The 23,241-nt window shown below is 28.4% G+C and overlaps 1 protein-coding gene across 1 annotated transcript in view; it reads right to left on the reverse strand.

The window, feature by feature from the left end:
• Positions 1–21,163: 21,163 nt before the first annotated feature.
• hzg (CTD small phosphatase herzog) overlaps positions 21,164–23,241 on the reverse strand; it is a 63,723-nt gene continuing 61,645 nt past the window's right edge. Inside the window, exon 6 of the mRNA XM_075355215.1 lies at positions 21,164–22,468. Within this exon, the coding sequence (XP_075211330.1) occupies positions 22,277–22,468 (192 nt within the window). The 3' untranslated portion in view covers positions 21,164–22,276. The remainder of the gene's footprint in view (positions 22,469–23,241) is intronic.

The following is a 23,241-nucleotide window of genomic DNA, read 5'->3' on the forward strand; positions in this document are numbered from 1 at the left end:
CACAGTTCAAGATTTCGAAAGCCAGAAAATTAATAAGTACAAAAAAAAGCAATAAGTAACCCTAACCCAAAAATTAAATCCAAGATCTTAAAAGTTTTAGATGTCACAACTGATTGAACCAGTATGTTTTTAATATTTAACTATAGAGATTAATCACTTCCTAAAAAATGATATTACTGTAAACAGTTATTTATGTACGTATCTTAAACATTTATTTAATTAACAACCGATTAAATCTAGTTTTGACTCAACAGGTGCTAATTTAATCTGTGACCAATTATAGTGGCCTTAGACAGCTTAATAAATACTTTTTAATAACAAATGTTAACCACCTTAAAGAACTTTATAAGAGATTTATCAACAAACAACTATTGTTTTTCATCATAACTAGAAAAAGTCATCCAATACTAATTTCCAATAACTTTCAAGAATTAAATGGAATTTAGATTAATTTCTATTGAACTAAATATAAAATATATTTCTATTACTCAAAGAATTTCATAATATAAACTGGCACTTACATTGATTAGCATACTAATGCTTTTAAAATGCACGACTACAAGCAATGTGATGAGTACCAGTTTTTTGAATTTTAATCTAATTTGTTATTTGAACATTCAAACTGTCATTCTTTAGGTTATAATTTAAATTACTTACAAGAAAATTAATAAAGTAAAAAATTAAAACAAAAAAAAAAAAATTATTTTTTAATGTCTAATTACTTTTAACGTTATTTTGAGGGCAGCTGAAACATGGATGACTGAATTTTGTATGGCAGAAATCGCATCCAGAAAGCACAGCCATCCTGTTATGTTCTAAATGGTTTTAAAAAAAGTAACGTGGATGGCATCGTAAGAGCATATTATGCTTCTCTGTCAATTATAATATTCACTGCCCTGTTATTTGATGTGATATTTTAATTATTAAAATGTTGTCCATCAATGTTATATTTGAGATCACAAATAATTTTTATTATCAAGTATTTGAATAACTGCCAATAACACACTATCAGATATCTCTCAACGATATTCAGATATCGTCGAGAGACGATTATTCAGATTAGACAAATTTCTTTTAGTTATTTTTCTTCATTCTAGTCAAATAAGTATATGTTTTTATTGTTACATAAAAAATATTTAAATACGAGTGATTAAAAAAGTCACACGACCTCGATAGCCTTAGTATCAATGTCATATGTAATTTTTTATTTTACCCTAAAAACCTATTTGGATTGAGTCATTAAATTGTAATCTGCTTTTGTTACTAAAAATCATAATATACCATACGAAACTGAAAGAAAATTCCACTAACAAATTATCATTTTTTAATGGTAGAAAAAAATAATTAATTTCTAATACTGATCATATATAATTAGACAATAACTAAACTAATTATCATGCAATAATTTAAGTTAATCATTTTTATTTTATAATTTTAAAAAAATAATTCCGCAAGTAACTTTTCCAACGTTTTTGCATTTAGAATAATAAATTTTTAAAAATTGAAAAATTAAAATTTTTTCACACGACTAAATTTTAGATTAAATACACTAATAAAAATGTGGCTGAAATTCATGAATGGCTACATGCTATGAGAAAACCAGTTGTAATAGCTTCATGTAATTTAAAAAAATGCTTCATCCTATTTTATAAAAAAATTATAAAACGTCATTATAATAAATAGACACTAAGAAACAATTTACAAAATAAAGTAAAGACAATATGTTCACCATTTTAATGTCTAATAGAATTTTCAATAAGTTAAAAATTAATATGTTAAAGCCAAAAACTATGTATTCAGTAGTAAAATCAAACTGATGTAACCAAACACATAATTTTTTCAAAAATAAAAAAATGCATTATAAAAACAAAAAAACTTTTTATTCCTAAAAAGAGTAAACCATTTAAAAACAAAATCTTTTATTTTATAAGTTTAAATGATATATTGTTTTTAATTAATATCAAACACAAAGAGCAGAGTTTAGTTGAATTTATAAAAAATATAATTAAGTTTTTTTGAATACTGTAAATTTCATCACATATTATTCTTGTTACAATTTCTTAAATCAACTGGCAATTGTTTGATGAACTAACAAAATGTGCAATCACCAAAAAGAAATAAAAATAGCCTGTAGTAGAGAAAAGAGCTAGCAACAATGATATTATTCATTACATAGGATTGTACTAGAACAGAGGGATCAAGTTTTGTTTACTAAAAGACATTTTGGTAGTTATGTTATCAATTTTTCCTGTTTTCCTTTAAATTTTGATTACAGAATTGTTTCCAATAAAGTAAGTGTAATAACTTTATAATGTTTCAATCAGTAGCAACTAAAATAACAACAGAATTGAAAATACACAATAGATAACAACTATTACATTTTTGCTGTTATCTATTTATTGTATGCACTGAATAAATTTTTTTTGCTTTATACCTATTTCAATTGGTTGTTACTCATTGAAAGTGCTACATTACTGTATGGTTTGTCTACAGTGCCGTTGCGATTAATAACTTTCATTGTCATGTAAGATGGATATGAGGGTATGTGCTTCCCTTCGACACCTTGGAATTCTACCTGCTGCTACAAGATGTAGAGATGGTAATAATATAAAGCTTCATCACGCTGCAATTTCTGCCGATACAAACGTAAGGTTAATTTGAGCAGAGGTAACCAGCTAGAAAATTCACGCATTATAACAATTATGCGCTTCATCTATTAGTAGTTTGAAGACCTCATATCTATTAAATGATGGCTCTGTCAATTAAAAATGTCTAATAAAACAACAGAGTGAAACAACTATTTACAGGAAACGCTGCACAGATGCATAAGCAACACTGTTAAAATCTAAGGGCCAGATAAAATCGCCAAGCTTGATGAGAGCTTAATCGGTAAAACAAAGAATAATGCTGACTGTCACAAAAATGCATATTGAGCAGCATACGCCAGGAAACCAATGAGTGTATCACTGGTGGGACCTGACCGTGAACAAACAAGTCTATTCATGTGATAAAGAATAGCATTAATGAAGGAATAAAATTATATTCAGACTGATGGAAACTGTATCGCATAACAAAGTCAGAAGAATTGGAATTTACACGCTTCAAAGATAATCATATATACAATCATGCTGACCTCAGGACTGGAGGCACATATTCAAAAGACTGGATTGTATTTGGGTCAGTGAGAAGTAGTGAAAAAGCTGTCATGAAATGGCACATCATTTGGAATTTTACTTGGCTGAACACATGTGACACAATATAAAATAAAACAAAGACAACTGATTTTTAGCCATACTTCAACCTATTACCTCATTTTAGCCCACAGTTTAACAGCAACAATGACTATCCATGTTAATTTGGGAAAAAATCACATAGCCCATTAATATGAACAAGTACCTCTAACTTTGTAAGTAGAAAATAACACAGCTTATCACCCTACTTACCTTCCTTTTACCGACTTAACTTACTGCAAAGTTTATAAAATTTTACTGTATAAATGATGATGAACACAAAATGAACATAAAAATGATTTTTAATATCGATATTACTTTGTAAATGATAAATTACTGGTTTTCATTCGCCTATACATAAATAGTGGGAATAATTTGTTCTTTTAGCATTTACTCATTCACTAAGGGGCAAATGTGACAGCAATAATATTTTTCAGATATGATTTACATTGATAAAATATAACTATCTACTGACCTAAACTACAATTGAATTTATCTCTTTCAATATCTGTTAACTCTTCTAATATAGATAGTAGGTCAGTCAACCAATCGGCTATAAACTGCAAACTTTCACAGGTTGTTGGATAACACACTGACTACAAAAATATATATATTTTTTTGTTGAAAATTGAAATAGTTCATTAACATACTGACCACTGTGATAATAAAAGTTAATACTAAATGAAATATAAACCACCAAAACACAGTAAATAGATAAGTTAAACTTACCATATTAATTCCAACAATCAATTTTTGCACGATCCAGTGTCTTCAGTTATTAATTTTACAATTATATTAAAAGATATATTTATTTATGATTTGTTGAAATAGTTTCTTGATATTTATTATGGATGAATAAACAAATTCTGCAGAACAGCAGGATTTGCATATCATAAATAAATACGATTTAAAATAATTATAAAATTTAATAACGACCAAAGATGCGGGATCCTGTGAAAATCGATACGGTAAGTTTGGCATATTTATTTACTGTGTTTTGGTGGTTTAATATTATATATACATAAACATACACTCTTAATGGCTTTTAGTGGAATAATATAGTGAAATCTCTCTCTTGCCATGAAAATATTTGTTCACATAAAGAGAATGTCTGTGCATGAGAGGAATGGTCAGTTAGTTATTAAAAGATTCATGTTATGTCAGTAAAATTACTTATACTAAGCGATTATTGTAGAAAATGTAATTTAAAGAGAAACATTTTAAATACAAATGAACTCTACCCTGTATTGTAATTTATTCCAACAAAATAAAGTGAAGTAGAATGTTTTTTAACCTCCAGGACCACCATTGCTTCAGTGTATGAGAGGAATGTCAATTTTTGTAGCATGTCAAAATGTCATCCCTGACCGGGATTCAAACCCAGTACCTCTGGATGAAAGCCTGAGACGTTACCGCTCGTGCCACAGAGGCCAGCAAGTGAAGTAGAACTGCAATAAGTCATTGCAACACAAACAAATTTCCTGGCATTCTCAAATTAGCCTGATACTGAATATTCAACTTTCTGTACATATAATCTGATAGTATACACTTATGTATTATAAATGTTCAGTCAATCTTACTTTAAAGGATGTAACAATATCTATTTTCTTTTGGGATATACATCCCAAAAGATATATATTGTATTATTTTCAGATTTTTTTTTTCTTTTTATAAGACTTCTTTTGTCTGTAATACAGAAGAAATGTCAATCATTAATGATAGAGATTCAAGAAATAGTCACAATTCTATGTTGACAACATTATCAAGTAGTGAATCTAGATATAAATATTGTTCTGGTAAATAATTTTTTTTTTAATCTCCGGATCCCCCGTTAGGCACTCTTCAGAGGATGAGATAACGATTTGTAGCGTGTGTGAAAATGCCATGCCTGACCAGGATTCAAACCTGGGACCTCCGAATGAAAGGCCGAGACGCTATCACTTGTGCCATGGAGGCTGGCTATGCATACAACTACGTTAAATAGTTGTATTGGTGCAAACAAACCATACTGCTGTATAATACTTTTCTTTACATAATAAAGGTAAGTGACTTAAAGACAATTGACTCGCATTATTTCAAGTACAATAAATCAAACTTTGTCCCCTTTGAAAATAATTAACTAATAACCACAAAACCAGCCCAGCAAATTATTATCTAGGTAGGAAAGTTGTACTTTACAATATTACTTGAATTTCATCAAATTTCAATCATGATGTAAATGGGCAAGTGTCAATGTAAATTAGATCAACATAGTAAACCATAATTGTTGTCTTTTTAATTCCTAGACAATTTTTCATTAAAAAAAAACCTTACATGGGAGGTGTCAAAAAAGAAGTTCCACTAGTTTTATATTCACCTTACTAATCTATAACAAGCAGCAAAACAGCAATTAATATTTCTAGAGAAAGGTCCTGATGTGCTGTATCATTTTTCAAACTTCTACATATTAGAACTGACAATATTTGTAAAAAAAACCCTCTATTAAAAAACAACCTATACACAGCAATGAAAAAAAATTATTTAATATACTGTTTTATTACTTTTTTTTTAGTGAAGTAATTTGTCCTTGCATATGAAATATTATCTTATCTGTAATGTGCGTTTGAATTACAGTCTGAAAAACAGAAAATTTTATGTTTACTATACAGAACATAATTCTAATTCAATCTAAAAAACAAAAATATATTTATAATAATGATTTAGCAGTTATATAATATTTCTTCCTTGACCTGGCAATTAGTTGTAACATTTGATAAGAGTTCATCGTAAAAATAATTCTGTTATAATAATAGTAAAGATGTACTGTTTCAAATTAACAGTAAAGATTTTTCCTATTTTAAAATTATAAAGCATCCTATATTTGTGCTATTAAAATTAGGAATACAAACAAATAAAAGAAAATATCCGTTACTTTAAAAAATAAACCATATTAACTTCAAAACATGGAAAAACAAATTAATATTTTGTGACAATAATTATCATAGCCATTGATTTATCACCTGAATTCCATTCAATTCATTATTTTTACTATTCAGATATTCTGTATCTTTGCTGATAAATGTAAACCTTAATTCCTTGCTTCATAACAGTAACAAACTCAGGGTGGTCTTATTTAACTCAACAATTACTTTTCTCATCTAAGTAAGTAATCTAATTTCATTGCTTAAATGGTTTATAAAAATAATGAATACTTGACTAAATTAATTTAAAAAAACCCAAAAACCTTCCAAAAAAGGATCCTTTTTATAAAAATAATTTCTTACCCTAACTGCACTTTACATCAGTAAGAAATGAACAGAAAGAAATGAATAATCTATAAATATTAAGTTATTAATGACTGCCTAATAACTATTCTTTTCTTATTCTTTTTCTTCATAATTACTGAAATAATAATTTTCAAGTTAATAGCAGTATATGAAATGACAGCTATTTCAGAGAAAAAGGTTATTTAAAAAAAAAAAAAACTTGGCACACTCATTTTTAATAAGCCAAGTAAATGTAAATAATTAAAGACAATATTTATGAAGGTAAATAGATAATGACAATATTTGTAAATAGAAATGCGATTAATTATTTTGGTGAAAAAAATACAGAGAACTTGGAAGAAAATGCCAACACCCTGTTGTCTTCATTGTTTGAACAACAATGCCAAAATAGTAGTTTCTGATACTACAGTGCAGCCGAGAAGTCACCATATCCTTAAAGTTAACAAAAAATAAGAGTTAGGATATGTGTTTAGAACATACAATAATTTTGTTGGGTGGGTTGGCAACAGATTTTTACGTCACACTCTTAGTAAAAGACAGTTGTGCTAAAATGGCTGGTATGAGTAGTTACAGTGACGAGGAGTGGTTAGTAACAAGCGTATGGGTTCATAAGCGACAACATACGAATCAAACAATGAAGTTAATTAGTGATATGTTTCGGCAATACTTTAATAAGTCAAAAAGCAATAATGTTGGCTTGGGAAAAATGTGCATTTGAATTAGGCAGTGTTAAAAATAGGCCGCGGAGTGGACAAAAGTTAACGCAGTTAGAAACATGTGCTGCTGTTGCAGTTTTCATTGAACAATCCCCAATGAAATCAACTGGTAAATGGTAAGCTGAACTTCATATCCTGTGGATGGCAATGCAAGACCATTTGAAAAAGGACTTGACAGTTAGGCCATTTCGTCTGATGTTCTCAATGAACTGTCAGATGCAGACATGGAACGTTGTGCTACATCCTATTGGGCTTTACTAGTAAAATTCCCTGCTGCAGTGCACTGTGAAAAGGTGCTTTTTACTGACGAATGTGCAATATATCGCAGTTCATGTGCCATAAATGCATTATTTTCGGCGAAAGAAAATCCTTATTACACAACAGAGTTGAAAGGAAATTCACTGCACGTCATGATAAGGGCTGGAATGACAGCTCGTCATTTGTTTGGTCCTTATTTTTTCTTACGGGGCAGCAAATGCACAAACTAAACTTAATTTATTGATGTTGGAGGCACGGTTAATACCATAACTTCAAGAGAAGGATTTCACGGAACGAGTATGGTTACAGCAGGATGGAGCACCTACACATTGTGCTCTATCAGTCTGTGCATTTCTGAAAGTAAAATTTCCAGGACGTTGGATTGGCTGTTATCTCTGTTATCATGACCATCACAAAGTCCTGTTCTCACCACACCAGACAATTCATTATGGGGAATTTTCAAGGCACACTTATCTCCATGTTTGTACACCACAAATAAAGAATTGCATGACGCTGTGAGGAGCCTTCTGTAATGTAACATCAGAAATGCTTCGTCGCATGTCACAGAGGATGTGGTGGCAAATAGAATTGTGCATGCAACAAAAGGGTGAACACACAGAGCCATTGAACCATTAAAATACGATGTATCAAGTGAGTAAATAAAATTATTATACTGCATTTTTCATTTATAAATTGTTACAAATTTTTAGTTCTAACTTTAAGATGTATGATGACTTCCCAGCCACCCTGTACATTATAACACGGTTGTTTCAATACTTTTCTCTCAGTAGAGTTAATTACTGATATATTATAAGATTCTTTTTAATCTTTATTTTTTGCCAGTCATTAGAGCAAAGCTTTTTAATGAATCTATATCTTTTTCTTTAATTTAAAAAAAAATTAATGAATCTAAATCTTTTTGTTTAATTTAAAAAAAATTATCACTGTTCTGACAAAACAGCTACTACTTGAAAAATGGGTGATTATTACAAAACTATTGGTCCAAAAATGCTGAAACTGCATAGAATTAGAGAGGTAAGTTAATATGTTGTATTTTTAGAATCTTTTTTAAATTTCACATAGACATAAAATCAAGTTGAATTAAAAAATAATTCTTCCAATCTTTTTTTCAAGTTTTTTAGTTTTTAAAATTAAATTGCAATTTTAACAGAAGAGTGATAGGGGAATAAAATAAGGCAATTTTTAATTTTTCACAGTTATGAAACAAGATATTAAACTTCAAACAAACAGCATACCAAATATAATTATGCAATTACTGGGTAAAAAACTAATCATACCATAAACATAAATCATTATGTCTCAGTAACATGTCACAAACAAAGGTTATAAAATAGAAAACAGAAACTTAGATCTCTTTCTTAAGTCTGTAACAAAAATTATCATTTACGAAAAAAGTTTTAGTCAAATAAAAGTAAAGCAGTTTCATATAAAAATAAATGGATTCAAAAATTTATTTCATCCATTATCCAAAACAACTTAGAAATTTTAACATAACAAACACAGTTCAGTCAAAACGGAGATAAAGATCGGCATGCTTCACATCTAACAATTTCATAAAAATAGTCTCATATTAAAGCCTTCAAGCTTCTACTAATGATTAAAGAAAAAGTTACTTTTTACGCATATTTATTAATTTATTGACCCTTAAATTATTAATCGATTGTACTTTAACAACAGGAAGACATAGTTACTATTATAAGTTACAGAACATAGTAAAATGAGAAGCAAAAATCTTTATTCCAAAATACTGAAATAGAAATATAGTAAAGCTGTATTAGTAATAAAAGAATAAATAATTAATAATCCTTAATTTCCTTTACTTATATATTATTGCCTAATGTTCAGATAAAATAAACAAAATAAAAAAAAACAGTAAAATTAAAATTATGCATCTTACCTCTTTTTAAGTAGGCAAAACGTTACATTAATTAATAATAATAGTTAATAAAGGAAATACTGGATAATTAAGGAATAATAAAATTATTAAATATTACCAACATAATACAAAAATATTATATTTACAAAATAACTAACTCAAAGCTGTACCTCTTCCTACCCATTTATATACTGATATAATCCACACATACACTATGCAAGTTGGTATGGAAATAATGTTATGTTAGCATCTTAACAATGAATGCAACACAATAAAAGTTAAGAGAAATTAACTGTTCAATAAGGCAGAAGTCCACTTAGTGGTGCACCAGAATATTTGTACCTGTTGAGAATACTTTGATGGTCTAAAAAAATGATTTATTTTAACCTTATTCATACAACTATACATTTTTCTTTTAATGATGCGGACCAAATTATTTAGCAATGGGGAACTGAAGATGAAGACAAAAGCTCCAAAAGACTACTTGTGTGTATATATATATGTATATATATATATATTTACACAAATTTATATAAATATATAAAGGCAAGTTACAAACTTTTTATTGCATTAATACCTTCATCAAACATTCATCATGCATACGAATGCAAAAACACAACAGAATATGTACAAAAGTTATGAAAAAATTAAAAATTCAATTTGAAAAATACAAATATTGATAAAAATTATCAATATTTCACTGAACTTGGTAGCACTTCAACCAAAAGAAACTAAAGTAACCAAGGTTAAAATCTTCATGCTAGTGTGATAACTGAATGGGGCTAGCCAGCCATGTTTTCACAACACCCAGATTGTGATACAATATGGTAGATGAGCTGGACACTGTTATTGATTCAACAGAATAAAACAAAATCTTTTATTTTATCCAAGGCACCTGCTTTTCACAGAATACAAATTCCAACAATGCTGGTCATAGAAGAGGCAATGGATGGGAGGCCCTGTAAGAATTGGACAAATTGTGATCTGCCACCTATCATAGTAATAAACATTGGAACTTTGGTGAAAAAAAAAGAGTGCAGATCAATGTCAGTGACAATATTGCTCAGACCAACTGCTACACATCATCCACCAGCTCAACACTGAACAATATTGAAGTACACTACCCTAAACTCATCTTCATCAACCACTCCACCTCAATGGCTTCTCTCCTTCCAAATTACCTTAATCCTTATTTTAATATGATCCCAATACTTCTTTAAGGACCCTTGATACTGAAGATGAATCAAATTCTATCAATCCTTCTCTCTTTAAATCTTCACCAGAATCATGTAAAATTTATTTTGATAAATAAGTAAATAAAGATATAAATATAATGTGATATCAAAGTACGAAAAACGTAGAGATAGATGATGATAAACATCTGGGAGTTTTGTTATATGGTAAGTTAAATAATAATCCATAGCCAAATGGCTATGGAATTATTAAAAAGTAACAGGAAATGATGAATCGCTAATATCAATTGTATCATGTGGTATAATTATGAGTAGATTAAAAAAAATTTTCAAGTCATTTAATACAGAAAAATAATGTTCACTCCTGAGACAAAGGAAATTATCAAGAGAAATAATGAAATATTATTAGTAGTGAAAATGGATTTTGTTAAGACAGGGCTGTAAGGTTTTTAGTTTACATATCATGTTAAGTTAAATCACATAATACAAATATGAAGGATAATGGATAAGACAGAAAGTTAACAGTTTGTACAGTATGGATACAAACTCCATTTCCTTTTTCCAGTATGGAAAAAGGAAAATCATGCAGAAGTTGGATGATATTATTGAGATAATACACAGAAATGGTCTGGTTTTTGATAATTGGAGGAATAAAGATTTATAGCAGTTAGGCCGAGCAAAAAGTCTGATTTACAACATTTAAATTATTAAACCTAACATCTGACATTTATTTTTTTTAAATAAAATATATCTGACAGTCGAGTAGCACTGGTTCCATATTAGTCCTAAGTTCTTTCGGTAGAAACATTTGAAATTAGTATCTTTTAATTTTCCTTTAATTAAAATTTACTAATTAATTAGTACCTCTACTTAATAAGAGTACTAATTTCAAATTAGTACCTTTAATTATAAATTAAAAGTACCTTACCTCTTGCTAATTAATTAGTACAAAAGTAAGTGATTAATTAGTACCTTCATTTGCTTAATTATTCTTATGGTCCTTAATTATTAGGAAAACGAAGGTTATCTCCATTTATTAGTTAGTACTAAGAAATGATGATAATCTTTATTAATTAATTTATTAGTACCTTTATTAATTATTAATAAAGGTACTAATAAATACCTTTTAGTTTTCTTTAAAAAACCAAAGAAATATTTCATCTTTTTATACAATTAATTAAGGCAACTGAGTAATTTAAATGCATCAAGAACGAGGATAAATCAAATATAAATGGGATCTTTGTTTCTGACTGTATACGGTCGGTAGGACTGAGCCTATGTTTCTAGTATGCTTGGGTGGGGTCATTAGGAGTGGGGAGAGCCGGCCAATCCATACTCCTAACCAATTCGTCAGTAACGCTCACAATGTCGGATTAAAAGGTTCACCCCTCCACTGTGCAATGAATAATTATAAAATTTCTTGCTTGTGAAGGAGTTCAAGCGATGGAAATTTTCAGATTGACTGCACAGTTCGGGGACCAAACATTGTCAATCACTCGCATGTTGGTCTGGCATAAAGAGTTCAAGGAAGGATGAGAACGAGTGGAAAATCAGGAACATGATCACCATCCTCAGAGCAGCATTAGACGAAAACATTCACACGGTAAGAGACATTTTTGAAGACAATCAACAGGTGAGAGTATTCGAAATTGCAGAACAGGCCTGAATAAGTTGTGGGAGCTGTCAAGCGATCATTACCAACGACCTACAATTCTGTTAAGTGTAAGCCAGATGGGTCCCTCACTATTTGACTGCAGATCAGAAGTTGAGACATTTGGAGGTCTGTCAAGAGGCTTACAGCAAGGTTTGCGAAAGAAGGTGATGCATTTTCGAGTTGGTTCGTCCAACTTGTGGCTCCACCACTACACTCCGCAGTCGAAACAAGACAGTGTGGAGTGGTGGAGGAAAGGGGAAGTAGCCCCAGTGAAAAACCAAGACTCGACTGCCAGTTTGCAAGGTTCTTTCAACCATTTTTTTTGGCCGTTGAGGCATTTTTCTCATTGATTGTTTGCATGAGCGATATACAGTCAAAGTTGCTTGCTACTGTAAACTTTTGAATGAGGTGAGATGCATATTGCCACAAAAGACAAGACCAACCAATTCAAGAGGCTATCCTCCTCCATGACAACGCCAGGACCCATACTGCAGCTCTAATGATCTCAAAACTAGAAGAAATGCATTGGACTCAACTTGATCATCCTCCCTACAGTCCGGACCAATCGCCCTGTGATTTTCATTTGTTTGGGGCACTTAAAGATGCTCTAGGAGGGCAACAATTTGAAGATGACAAGGAAGTGGAGGGATTTGTGCACAATTGGCTCCTGACGCAACCAGCTTCATTCTACAATGCTGCAATAAAAAATATTCCTTCTCGCTGGGAAAAATGTAAAAATGTATTTCTAAGGCAAGAAACTATGAAGAAAAATAAATTACATTTGTCTTTTATTTTTTCAATAAATAGATTTAAAAAAAAATAAAATCCTGTTTACATTTTATTTACCCTCGCAATTAATAAATCCTCTTGTTATATTGTTTATAATTTCTCAAATTACAAAATAATTATCTGAATTCAGAGATAAATTGTAATATAAATTACAGACATTTATTAATCAAAGATTTTAAAACGCTATCCGAAAGTGATTAATTACAACAAAAAAAAACCTAATCTCTGAAACAGTTAAGTATTATCATTTATATTAACTTTATTTCCAATTTTTTAATCTGTGTTTATAAACTTTTCAATAAAAAACACTTCAGAGACATTACTTTGAATAAGTCTTTCAAAGTGAACAACTGGACTGAATGAGCAAAATAATGATGAATTGCTACAAAAGACTGACATTAAAAGTTTCATGTTCTGCATCACAAAAAGTAGAACAAGATGCAAAACTTAAACGCTAGTCATATCATATAAGATGAATTAATAAAAGAAAATCATGACAATTTATTGGTGCAAAAAAATTCCCAGTTATAAGGAAACAAATTATAATATTCATAAATGCAATAACGAAGATGAAAAATATAAACCAATTCATAAAATGAAGGTAGTATCATAAAATTATACTACCAAATGGTAGTACAATTTTAATGGCAAATGATACTAAAGTAGAAGACTACAGAGATAAATGGTGAACCAGAATTGGAGAAAGAAAAAAGGGCAATAAACTACTCCTTTTCACTAAGAAGAGAACATTTTTGTTGGAGTCTTAACCAATATTACTCAGCAACCAAAATGATGGAAATTACAAAGAGGTATTTTATATTTTCAGTTATGTTAAACGTTTTCATTTTCAATTTTTCATGTGTATTTTCATCACAGTAATAAAGTAAAACTGAAAATTAATTGTGGTTATATGAAAAATTCATATATTTCATTATATAAATTCTTTAAAAAAAAAAAATTTAAGTTTGTTTTGTTTAATCCCAATGTAATGAACGGGCTTCTAAATTATCCAACATTTCCTTATCTAAGTAATTATCAATCTCACTTACGGTGGATAATCAAAACTTGAAAATAAATTCTATAAGACTGCTCAATGGCCTAAGATTTCCTTAAAATACTTATGATACCCGTACCAAAGAAGAATAATGCCAAAGGATTAAAGAACTCTAAGTCTAATATCCCATCCCATAAAAGGATTAACAGCAATAATACTGAACTGGATAGAGGGAAAGATAGAGATAATGTTGGATGATAAGCAGTTCGGCTTTAGAAAATAATATTGTGTTCTTAGTAGGAACTAAGAACGCAATAGGTTGTTTGAGAGTTTTTATAAAGAGAATGATTGATTTAAACAAAGTTTTTTAAATAAGAGTATGTTTCACTGATCGGGAGAAAGCCCAGTCAGTGAAACTTCGACAGGATAAGTGGGATAAATTAATGAAAATTTTGAGGAAAATAGGATCAGATAGGAGAGTTAGAAGATTTATTAAGGAATTACACATAGGATGAAGGATGAATAGAAGGAGAAGATGGGAAGAGGAATTAGACAGGGATACTGCATGTCACCAATCCTTTTTAACATTTATGACTAATTAAGGAAGCTATGCAAGAATTAGAGGATGATGATTATGTGACAACAGGAGGAGAAAAATTAAAGACAATTAAATATGCAGATGACCAAGAAGTAATGGTTACAACTGTAGAGAAGCTACAACAAATGATGAATAGAAAAATACAGAATGATACAGCCAAAGTAATGAGAATATTAAGAAAATACGGTGCAATAAAAATTACTGTTGAGGAGAAAAAATTTAACAGGTTGGTAGTATTAAATGCCTTTGAAGCACAATAATGTTTGATGGAAGTTGCACTGAGAAAAGTAAAAGCACAAGTGTGAATGGTAAAATGGCGTTCAACAAGATTAGAAATCTGCTTACAACAAAAAGTATAACTGCTGATCTTTTTTTATTTGGGGTGTGCTATTAAATCGTTAAAAACATAGACAATAGAGAAAAGAAAAACTCAATATCTCAAAAGTTTAAAATGCGACTATGGAGGAAAGCGATAGGTATCAACTAGCTAGAGAGACTGTAACTAATGTTTAGGTCTTAACAAATATAAATGAGAGTAGGAGTATGATTAAGGGCAAAACAAGGAAAAAAAAGCTATTGGATAGGCCACATCCCAAGACATGACTATTCAAAAGTAGTAATTGAAGGTTCAAAAGATTGCAGGTATGTGGGTAAGAGAAAAAAAGGATAGCAATGTTGAATGATTTAAAAGGGAGACAAGGATACTATAATTTAAAAACCAGGTGGTTTATCTCAGGATAAACCACCATGGAAAATGCTGTTTCTAGATAGCTGTCAGTAGACAGTTCCACTAAAGAAGAAGAATAATCAAGACGATTACAAACTCTGCTTGTAGATGTAGATATTAACATCCAATCCCAATGCGTAGCAGATTACTTAATAATATTTCAAGTTGTAAGGCTCAAATTATATTAATGATCTATACAGGTTTATGACAAGGCATAAGAATAGTTCATATTTAGTATTAGACACAGGATTTTTATTAAATATGAGTTATATGTTTTCATTACTTACACTATTCTCTAAAAGAAAAATTTAACAAATAGGGATATGAAAATTTAACTACAATTTAAAATTGCCGTTTGAAATATACTAGGTAACAAATATGTACATTCATATTAGAAAGCCATGAAATGTTTGTGTGTGTAGACACTACAGTAGAATAAATCACCTGTGAGATGGTTAATGCAATCAGGACCAAATGAAATAATATTTCTAAAAAATATATAGCATTACTTGAGGCATATAAAATATTTACTGACACAAAGTTAATTTTTAATACTGTCTGTTTTTCATTATGACAACTAGAAAAAATACACAATCTTCCAATGAGTAGTTTCCCTGGGATCACAAAAGATCTTGTGCAAAAATTAATCTTAGTATATTCTATAATTAAAAAGAAGTTATACCGTAAAATATATTCACACAATGATTCTTTTTCATTCAACAGTGATTCAGCATTGTTGTATACATATCTTCAAGAATATACAAAGGTATTCATGAAGGTCACACATATATGACAAATATACATTTATAAGGAGAACATATATCAGAAGGTATTTAACACTTTTGAAGAATGGAAAGAACCTCAAAATAAAACTAAAAGTAACTAAATTATAAATATGCAAAAAATATTAAAAGAAATAATCCAACAATTATATAATGCGACTAAAATAACAGTAATAATCCTGATTTCCACATAGCTTTGAAAACCTCAGTAATATAATATTAAAACAAATTCTTGTAATCAAAATATTAATTAAAAGTCTAACGTAGAATATGGGTAAAAATGATTTCAAATGGTTGTAGGTAAGAAATGAAGATTTTTAGAAATTATCCTTGATAATCTAAAATAACATAATTGTTGTATAGTACTTATCTAAAATCTATAAGGTGCTGTAGGCAAGAAATGAAGATTTTTAGAAATTATCTTTGATAATCTAAAGTGACATAATAATTATGTTTTACAGTACTTATCTAAAATCTGTATGCTTCATTCCTTACTTAAAAATAAAAAAAAGTAAAACTAAATCAGTAGTATAATAGTTTAACAAAACCAACAAAATTTAATAAATGAAAGATATTTTCCAAACTGAAAATGCTCAGGTAAAGAAAAGCCTGTATGAAGAGCATCTTAGTTCTTTGGTGAAATATTTTCCTGATATCTAATAATCATTAAAAAAAAACATATAATTTCAATTGAATAAACTAACAGGAACCAATCATCAAATAACACTTGCTTGTGGTAAATTCATTTCTTACGATATATCCAAAAGTAATATCAAAACATTATGATTTAAATAATTAAACTTAAGTATATGTATTTATTTTATTAGATCAACAAAAGTACAGAATAAATAAAATAGGATGACTTACCTTATTCCACTATTTATGCAGAAGTGCTTTTGTGATTTACTCGCATCATCAGCTGCATTATATTATTCATACATTGATCTCAAATTACATTACAAACTTTGTAAAATATAATAACATATCGTGCATTTATTAAATAAATGCACGATATTATTTTAAATTAAATAATTTAAAATCTTTAATCTTTTATCATTTTTTTAAAACCTTTATTCAGTTAAATTAACATTAAAACAAAATTTAAAAATATGAAAAATTAATTAAACTTAAATTGTAAGAATTTTTTTGTCCATGTCCATTTAACTGAACTTAATTTACTATACTCTCTATGGTTGATCTAATAAAATAAATATATTTGTATATAGTACAGAGGAGTATGATTTTTACAAGAACTGATTTAAAAAAATAAAAAATATATATATTCACAAAAAAAAATTTCTTAAAAGTTGAAATCAAGACTTTTTTAAGAAATCTGTGCAAAAAATTAACATAAAAAGCCTGTTATAAAATATATACATCACTAGGATAATTCAAAACTTCTACCAATTTTCTGTATTAAAAATATGAAAGAAAAGATTAAACCACTCTAACGTCAATTACGGACAAACATAAAGCAAGATACTTTTTTTTTCAAAAAAACCAGTGACATTTTGAAAAACAAATAATATTGGTATACACTATTTATAAAAAAATATTAATTGTAATTATGTAACTATTCTACTCATCTACTACAAATCACACAACTTGAAAGATACAATTATATAACTATTCTACTCATCTACTACAAATCACACAACTTGAAGGATACTTTAAACCCTTCGTGAATAAGATTCTTTTCAGTTTATCACACAATGAGAAATATTTCTTCAGGCGATTTAAAAATAATGCTGATTTTATATTTTTTATTTAACATTAACTTTTGAGGGAAAATATTTATCAGATTAAAACAAAAACAAATGGTAAAAAATTGGTAAATTAAAAATTTATGCAATCAAATTAAAATGAAGGTATAATCTCTCGTGAATATATTTTTTTCATAATATTTTTTCCACGATTCCTTTAAGGCTGGTACTACTGTACTACTGAATTTCAATAGGAAAAACAGAATGAAAATGAGAAAGAACACAGTTTTGAAACACAATGAATAATAAACCTAAACACACTGAATAGTAAACCTACAAAATGATTTCTTAAAGTAACCATAATATAATTATACAACCAGTGTTATAGTATGTTATACTATACTACATAGAATTTAAGACACAATTCTGTTAACAATTTTTTAGTCAAAAAAAGATGGACACATCTTAAATTTAATAATTTTTAAACAGCCTTCAAAAGTTCTTAGTTTCCTCTGAAACTTGCAGATAGACAATGATGAATGGTTGTACTTCCACATGTGAACTGAACCGCAACAGAATTGATAGTTTACTTGTCCAATACTGTACCAACTGCAATATTTTCTATCACCTAATGCTGATCAGCTACTCGAATAGAATTATTTTATTTACTTTTATTGTGTTTAAAAGTTATCAATTACATTTAAATTTCAGCAGGTTGTTCAGTTCAATATGTGCATCTTAGAGAGAACATTAGAATGTTCTATATTTCTGAAAATTTGGGAGCGACTATTCTGTATTCATTTTTAACTGGAGTCCATCTTTTTAAACTGTTCATGCACAATTATTATATAATCATTTTACAATAGAAAAACATTACGTATGACACCAAACTTATATGTCAAGTTATTTTACGTGCAGTTATGACTGGAATGAGTACACTTAATAAGTGTTGTAAATTTTAAATCTTTCATTCAATATCAATCACCAATATAAAACAAGCATCAAGCAATAACAAACCTGCAAGAAACAAATAATAATTTACTGTACCAAAGGAAAGCGAAAAATTCAGAAGTTGATACTGACATTTAAGGCTGCTTTAAAAAACTGTTAATGATGAGAGGACTTATTTTAAAGGCACGGAAGAAGCAATAAATGAGTGTTATGAACACATCATGGAAATTGTACCTAATCATAGATCCTGAAGGCATGACCAGCTAACTTCAATATAGTAACATCAGTGATTGTGTAATAATGATCAACCAACAATATAAAATGAGCATCGAGCAATAATCATAGAATGAATTTTAGAGCATGGAGAATTTGCCACTAGAAATCATTAAAAAATTTACTTTTAAAATGTTGATTATAAAACAAAGAATGTTGTTTTGTGATATGCACCATTCTACTGTAATATGACAGTTGGTTTTTTACAATGAAATAAAGCTGATTTATATGACTTCATTAGTGAATTAGGACTGTAACTTACCACCTGACAAAAAAATTTAAGTGATTTTTTTCATTAAAGTTATTAATAAAAAATCAATCATTAACTGCATAGATTTCTTTTTTAACTGATAAATTTACATAAATAAACAAACAGTTTGTTGTTGTTGAAGTTAAGTTAATGTTTTCTCCACGTTTCCTTTTCTCAGTTAAATAAAAGAATTTTCATAAATATTATATATTTTTAATCTTTCATTTAATGTGCAAACTAATTTTTTTCTCAAAATCTTTTAAAAATACACGTGTCTTAAATTTAATGCAATAAAGTTTATATACAGTTGTAAAAAAAAAATAATTGAACAAGTATTTACTGTATCTTGTGGGTACAAATATTAATAATTAAGCCACCAAACATAGTATTAGTTAAACATAGCTCATAAACGTTGAAACACCTTACGATCTTTGAACCATCATCATCTTCAGTCCAGATATTTCTATTATAATTTATTCATATGACTAATATGCTTAAGTCTGGATTTAAATTAAGGAAAAAATTAGCCAAACACTTTATGTGGTGGAAGTAAAGCATGGACAATGAGGAAGAGGGAAAGTGATTGGATTGAGGCTTTTGAGATGTGGATTAAGAGAAGGATAGAGAAAATAAGATGAATAGATAAAGTGAGGAAAAGAAAGTAATGAACAGGATTAAAGCAGAAAGAGCACTTAAGTGGGAAATACACAGATGAAAAGGAAACCGTTTAGGACAAGTAGTAAGAGGAAGGGATCTTGACAACCATATCAGAAAGGTCAGTAGAAGATGAAAGGAAGTAAAGAACAAGATGAAGTTAATAGACGAGTGTAGATTGTGAATTACAAAGGGAAGAAGGAGAAGGCTTGGAACAGAAATGTATGGAGGCAGCAGTGGCATAAGGTTCGTACCACGAGGCAGAAATCTGATGATTATGATTAATGTAGAAAAAATAATAAAACCTCTGTGTATTTGATTTGATTAATCATTATCTCATCATATAAGAATCGATCAATTATGATAAATTGAAAAATAAACACCACTAAAACTTTAAATGAACTAAGGACTGAAAGGTTCTTCTGAATTGACAAGCAATGTTTACACAATACTGTATTTGATTGTTAATTTATTATTACTGGTTTTATCTAATAGACATATTGCAAATAAAGGTTTCAATTGTTTTGTTATATGTCAATATACACTGAAAAAATCCTTAATTCAAAACAAGTTACGACTTACACTATAAAAAAAAATTTTTTATTTTATTAATATGCAATAAATAATAATATCACCATATAAACAATATGATAAAAAATATTTTTATATCAGAATGATGAAATGATATTTACACTATTACAAGAAAAATAGAATCTCTAATATGCAAGGGAGATATATGGGAGCAAAGCACCGATAAACTGAAATACAGAATATTGAAAATAATAGACGTGATTGAATCTGACACACATTATTCGATAGATAAGAAATTAAAAAAATAGTTCACTGGAAAATGCACTGGATCAAAAAACATTCACTCCTGCACTGATTGGAACTGCTGATTGGTTACTGTATCAGCATTTATCATATAAAAGACAAATGCATATAACTAACAGACATCAGCCACTTTCATCAAATGAAACTAAATTTTCCATATTCATTTTACATAAGTGTAGTTCATAAAAAAATTTTAAAGAGAAGAGTAATATAAAGAAATTATGGACCAAAAAAGAAAAAAAAATTAAAAGCATAAATAAAATATATTTAATTTCAAAATAAAAATTAACATGAATTACTCACTATAAAGCTTTCATGTAAAATAAAACTAAATTAATAAAAATCACAATATATAAATTATTTATATGTATATATTATATATATATAAATAAATATTTATTTATAGTACAGCTCGTATTAAAAATAATAATATTATCAGTTAGTACAATTATCATAAAAATATATCATTTTAAAATACTATTGATCATTTGAGAAACAATATAAAATAATTATAATATTATTTATTTAATAATAATTTTATAATAATAAAATAATAAAGACTATATTAAAATATACATACACACATTCAACAAAGAAATGGAAATGAAAAAGTTTAACAGAAATTTTTTGTTTTTCTTTTTTTTGAATTCATTAAAAATGCTCAGAATGATATGATATGAAATAATGCGGTGATGTAAGAAATTTGTACTACATAGAAGTCAATAATGACTATTACTCAAATTCTTGGAAATAAATACACAAATTATGTAATCATTAATGTAGAAATTCTATATTTTAAACTACATTAAAAAAGACCAAGATAAGTTATAAGGCCCCAAATTACAAGGTCTTGAATATGGCACTCAACAAAGGAAATCTGTTGGTAAAAAAAATAAAAAAATTAATAATACCAAAATATTAACTGAAATGAAACAGCCATATTAGACTTGTAAATTATTTTTGTTTTATATTTTAACTGTTTATCTAAAATTAATAATACCCACTTACATAAAGACTAAATCAGCACAAAATATGTTCACTTTACATTACAATTACATTCAACAATATACAAAAATTAGGTATTTATTAATATAAATGTACGATATGACGCTTCACATTACACGATAATAATGAATATGTATACATAATACAGAAAAGATACATTAAAGTAACAATAGAAAAACATACTATTAAAACAATATTCAACCGATCAGGCAACGTTAAAAAAAATTGACAAATATAAGTGAACAACCATTTATGACGGAAAAAAAACCATTACGTCAAATTTGGTCGAATATCACTTAATAATAATATCTTAACGCTTGACGTATCAAAACAATAAGAATCGATTTTGGTCATCACATTCAGAACAAGGGAATAAAAATTACTCTTGCACACAAATAACATCCGCTCGCAGGCTAAAGCCATTACATTCGTACAGGGGAAATATATTTTGATATAACAGTGGAGAAGGCAATATTGGCACTTTATAAGGATTAGGACGGGGCTATGAACCTATGTGATTCGTAGCACTATTGTTGCTCGTATGCTGCATCTGTGAGGGTTGTTGGTTATAAGGGTGGTTCGAATTGCAGAGGACTGCGTATACGTTTTCTACTTTGTTCAACCTCTCAAAGAATGGAATTAGATCGAGCATTTCTGTATCTGTCATATCGTCAAACCATGATGATACAGGCACCTTAGGAAAAAAACAAAAAATTAATTAAAAAATATAATTAAGATTTTTAATATAGTACAGATGCCAAAGGAATTCTATCTTGCATTAAAAGTATCTTCAGTAATTATTTATATATTACTTCAGGATTATGTATAAAACAAAATAAAATAAAATTTTGCATATGCAGAGTGAAACTTCATACATTAGTAGAGAAAAGTGTAATGTCAAAAGAAACAAGATTTCTTTCATTAATATCTTTGAAAAAAAAAATTAAGCAGTATGTCTAAAAGTGTAGAGGTTATGTAAAATTAAATAAAAAAGATATACTCTTCAGTACAGTACTGTACAGTGAGTGGAAAATAGGTACATCAAAATCTAAATGTTAAATGCAAGAATTATACCTAATATTACACAGAAAAAAAACAAAAAACAATATTTTAAGATTTTAGTTGAAAAATCACCACAAGTTTTTGTACTTTTTAATTATTCTAATTTAAAAAAATAAAAACTGATGTTTTGATATTAGTCACTGATGAAGTAGCAGCAAGCATGATATACATGGAAAGACATGTAAGACAAAGTAAATTTTAAATTCATTTATTGTGATGAATACAGGCATTTATATATTTGATTAAATCAGTGAATCTATCTTAAGCAGTAAATAAAAGAAAAAATGTTCTGACATTTTTTTTCTGTAATTCAGTCTCAAGTAGAACACATTTTTAAGTTATCCAAAACTTCTTTTATGTTTTATAGGCATATTCCTCTCATGAAAACATCCATCCGCACAGGTC

Source organism: Lycorma delicatula, chromosome 2 (assembly GCF_047948215.1).
Source record: "Lycorma delicatula isolate Av1 chromosome 2, ASM4794821v1, whole genome shotgun sequence".
Taxonomy (NCBI): Eukaryota; Metazoa; Arthropoda; class Insecta; order Hemiptera; family Fulgoridae; genus Lycorma; species Lycorma delicatula.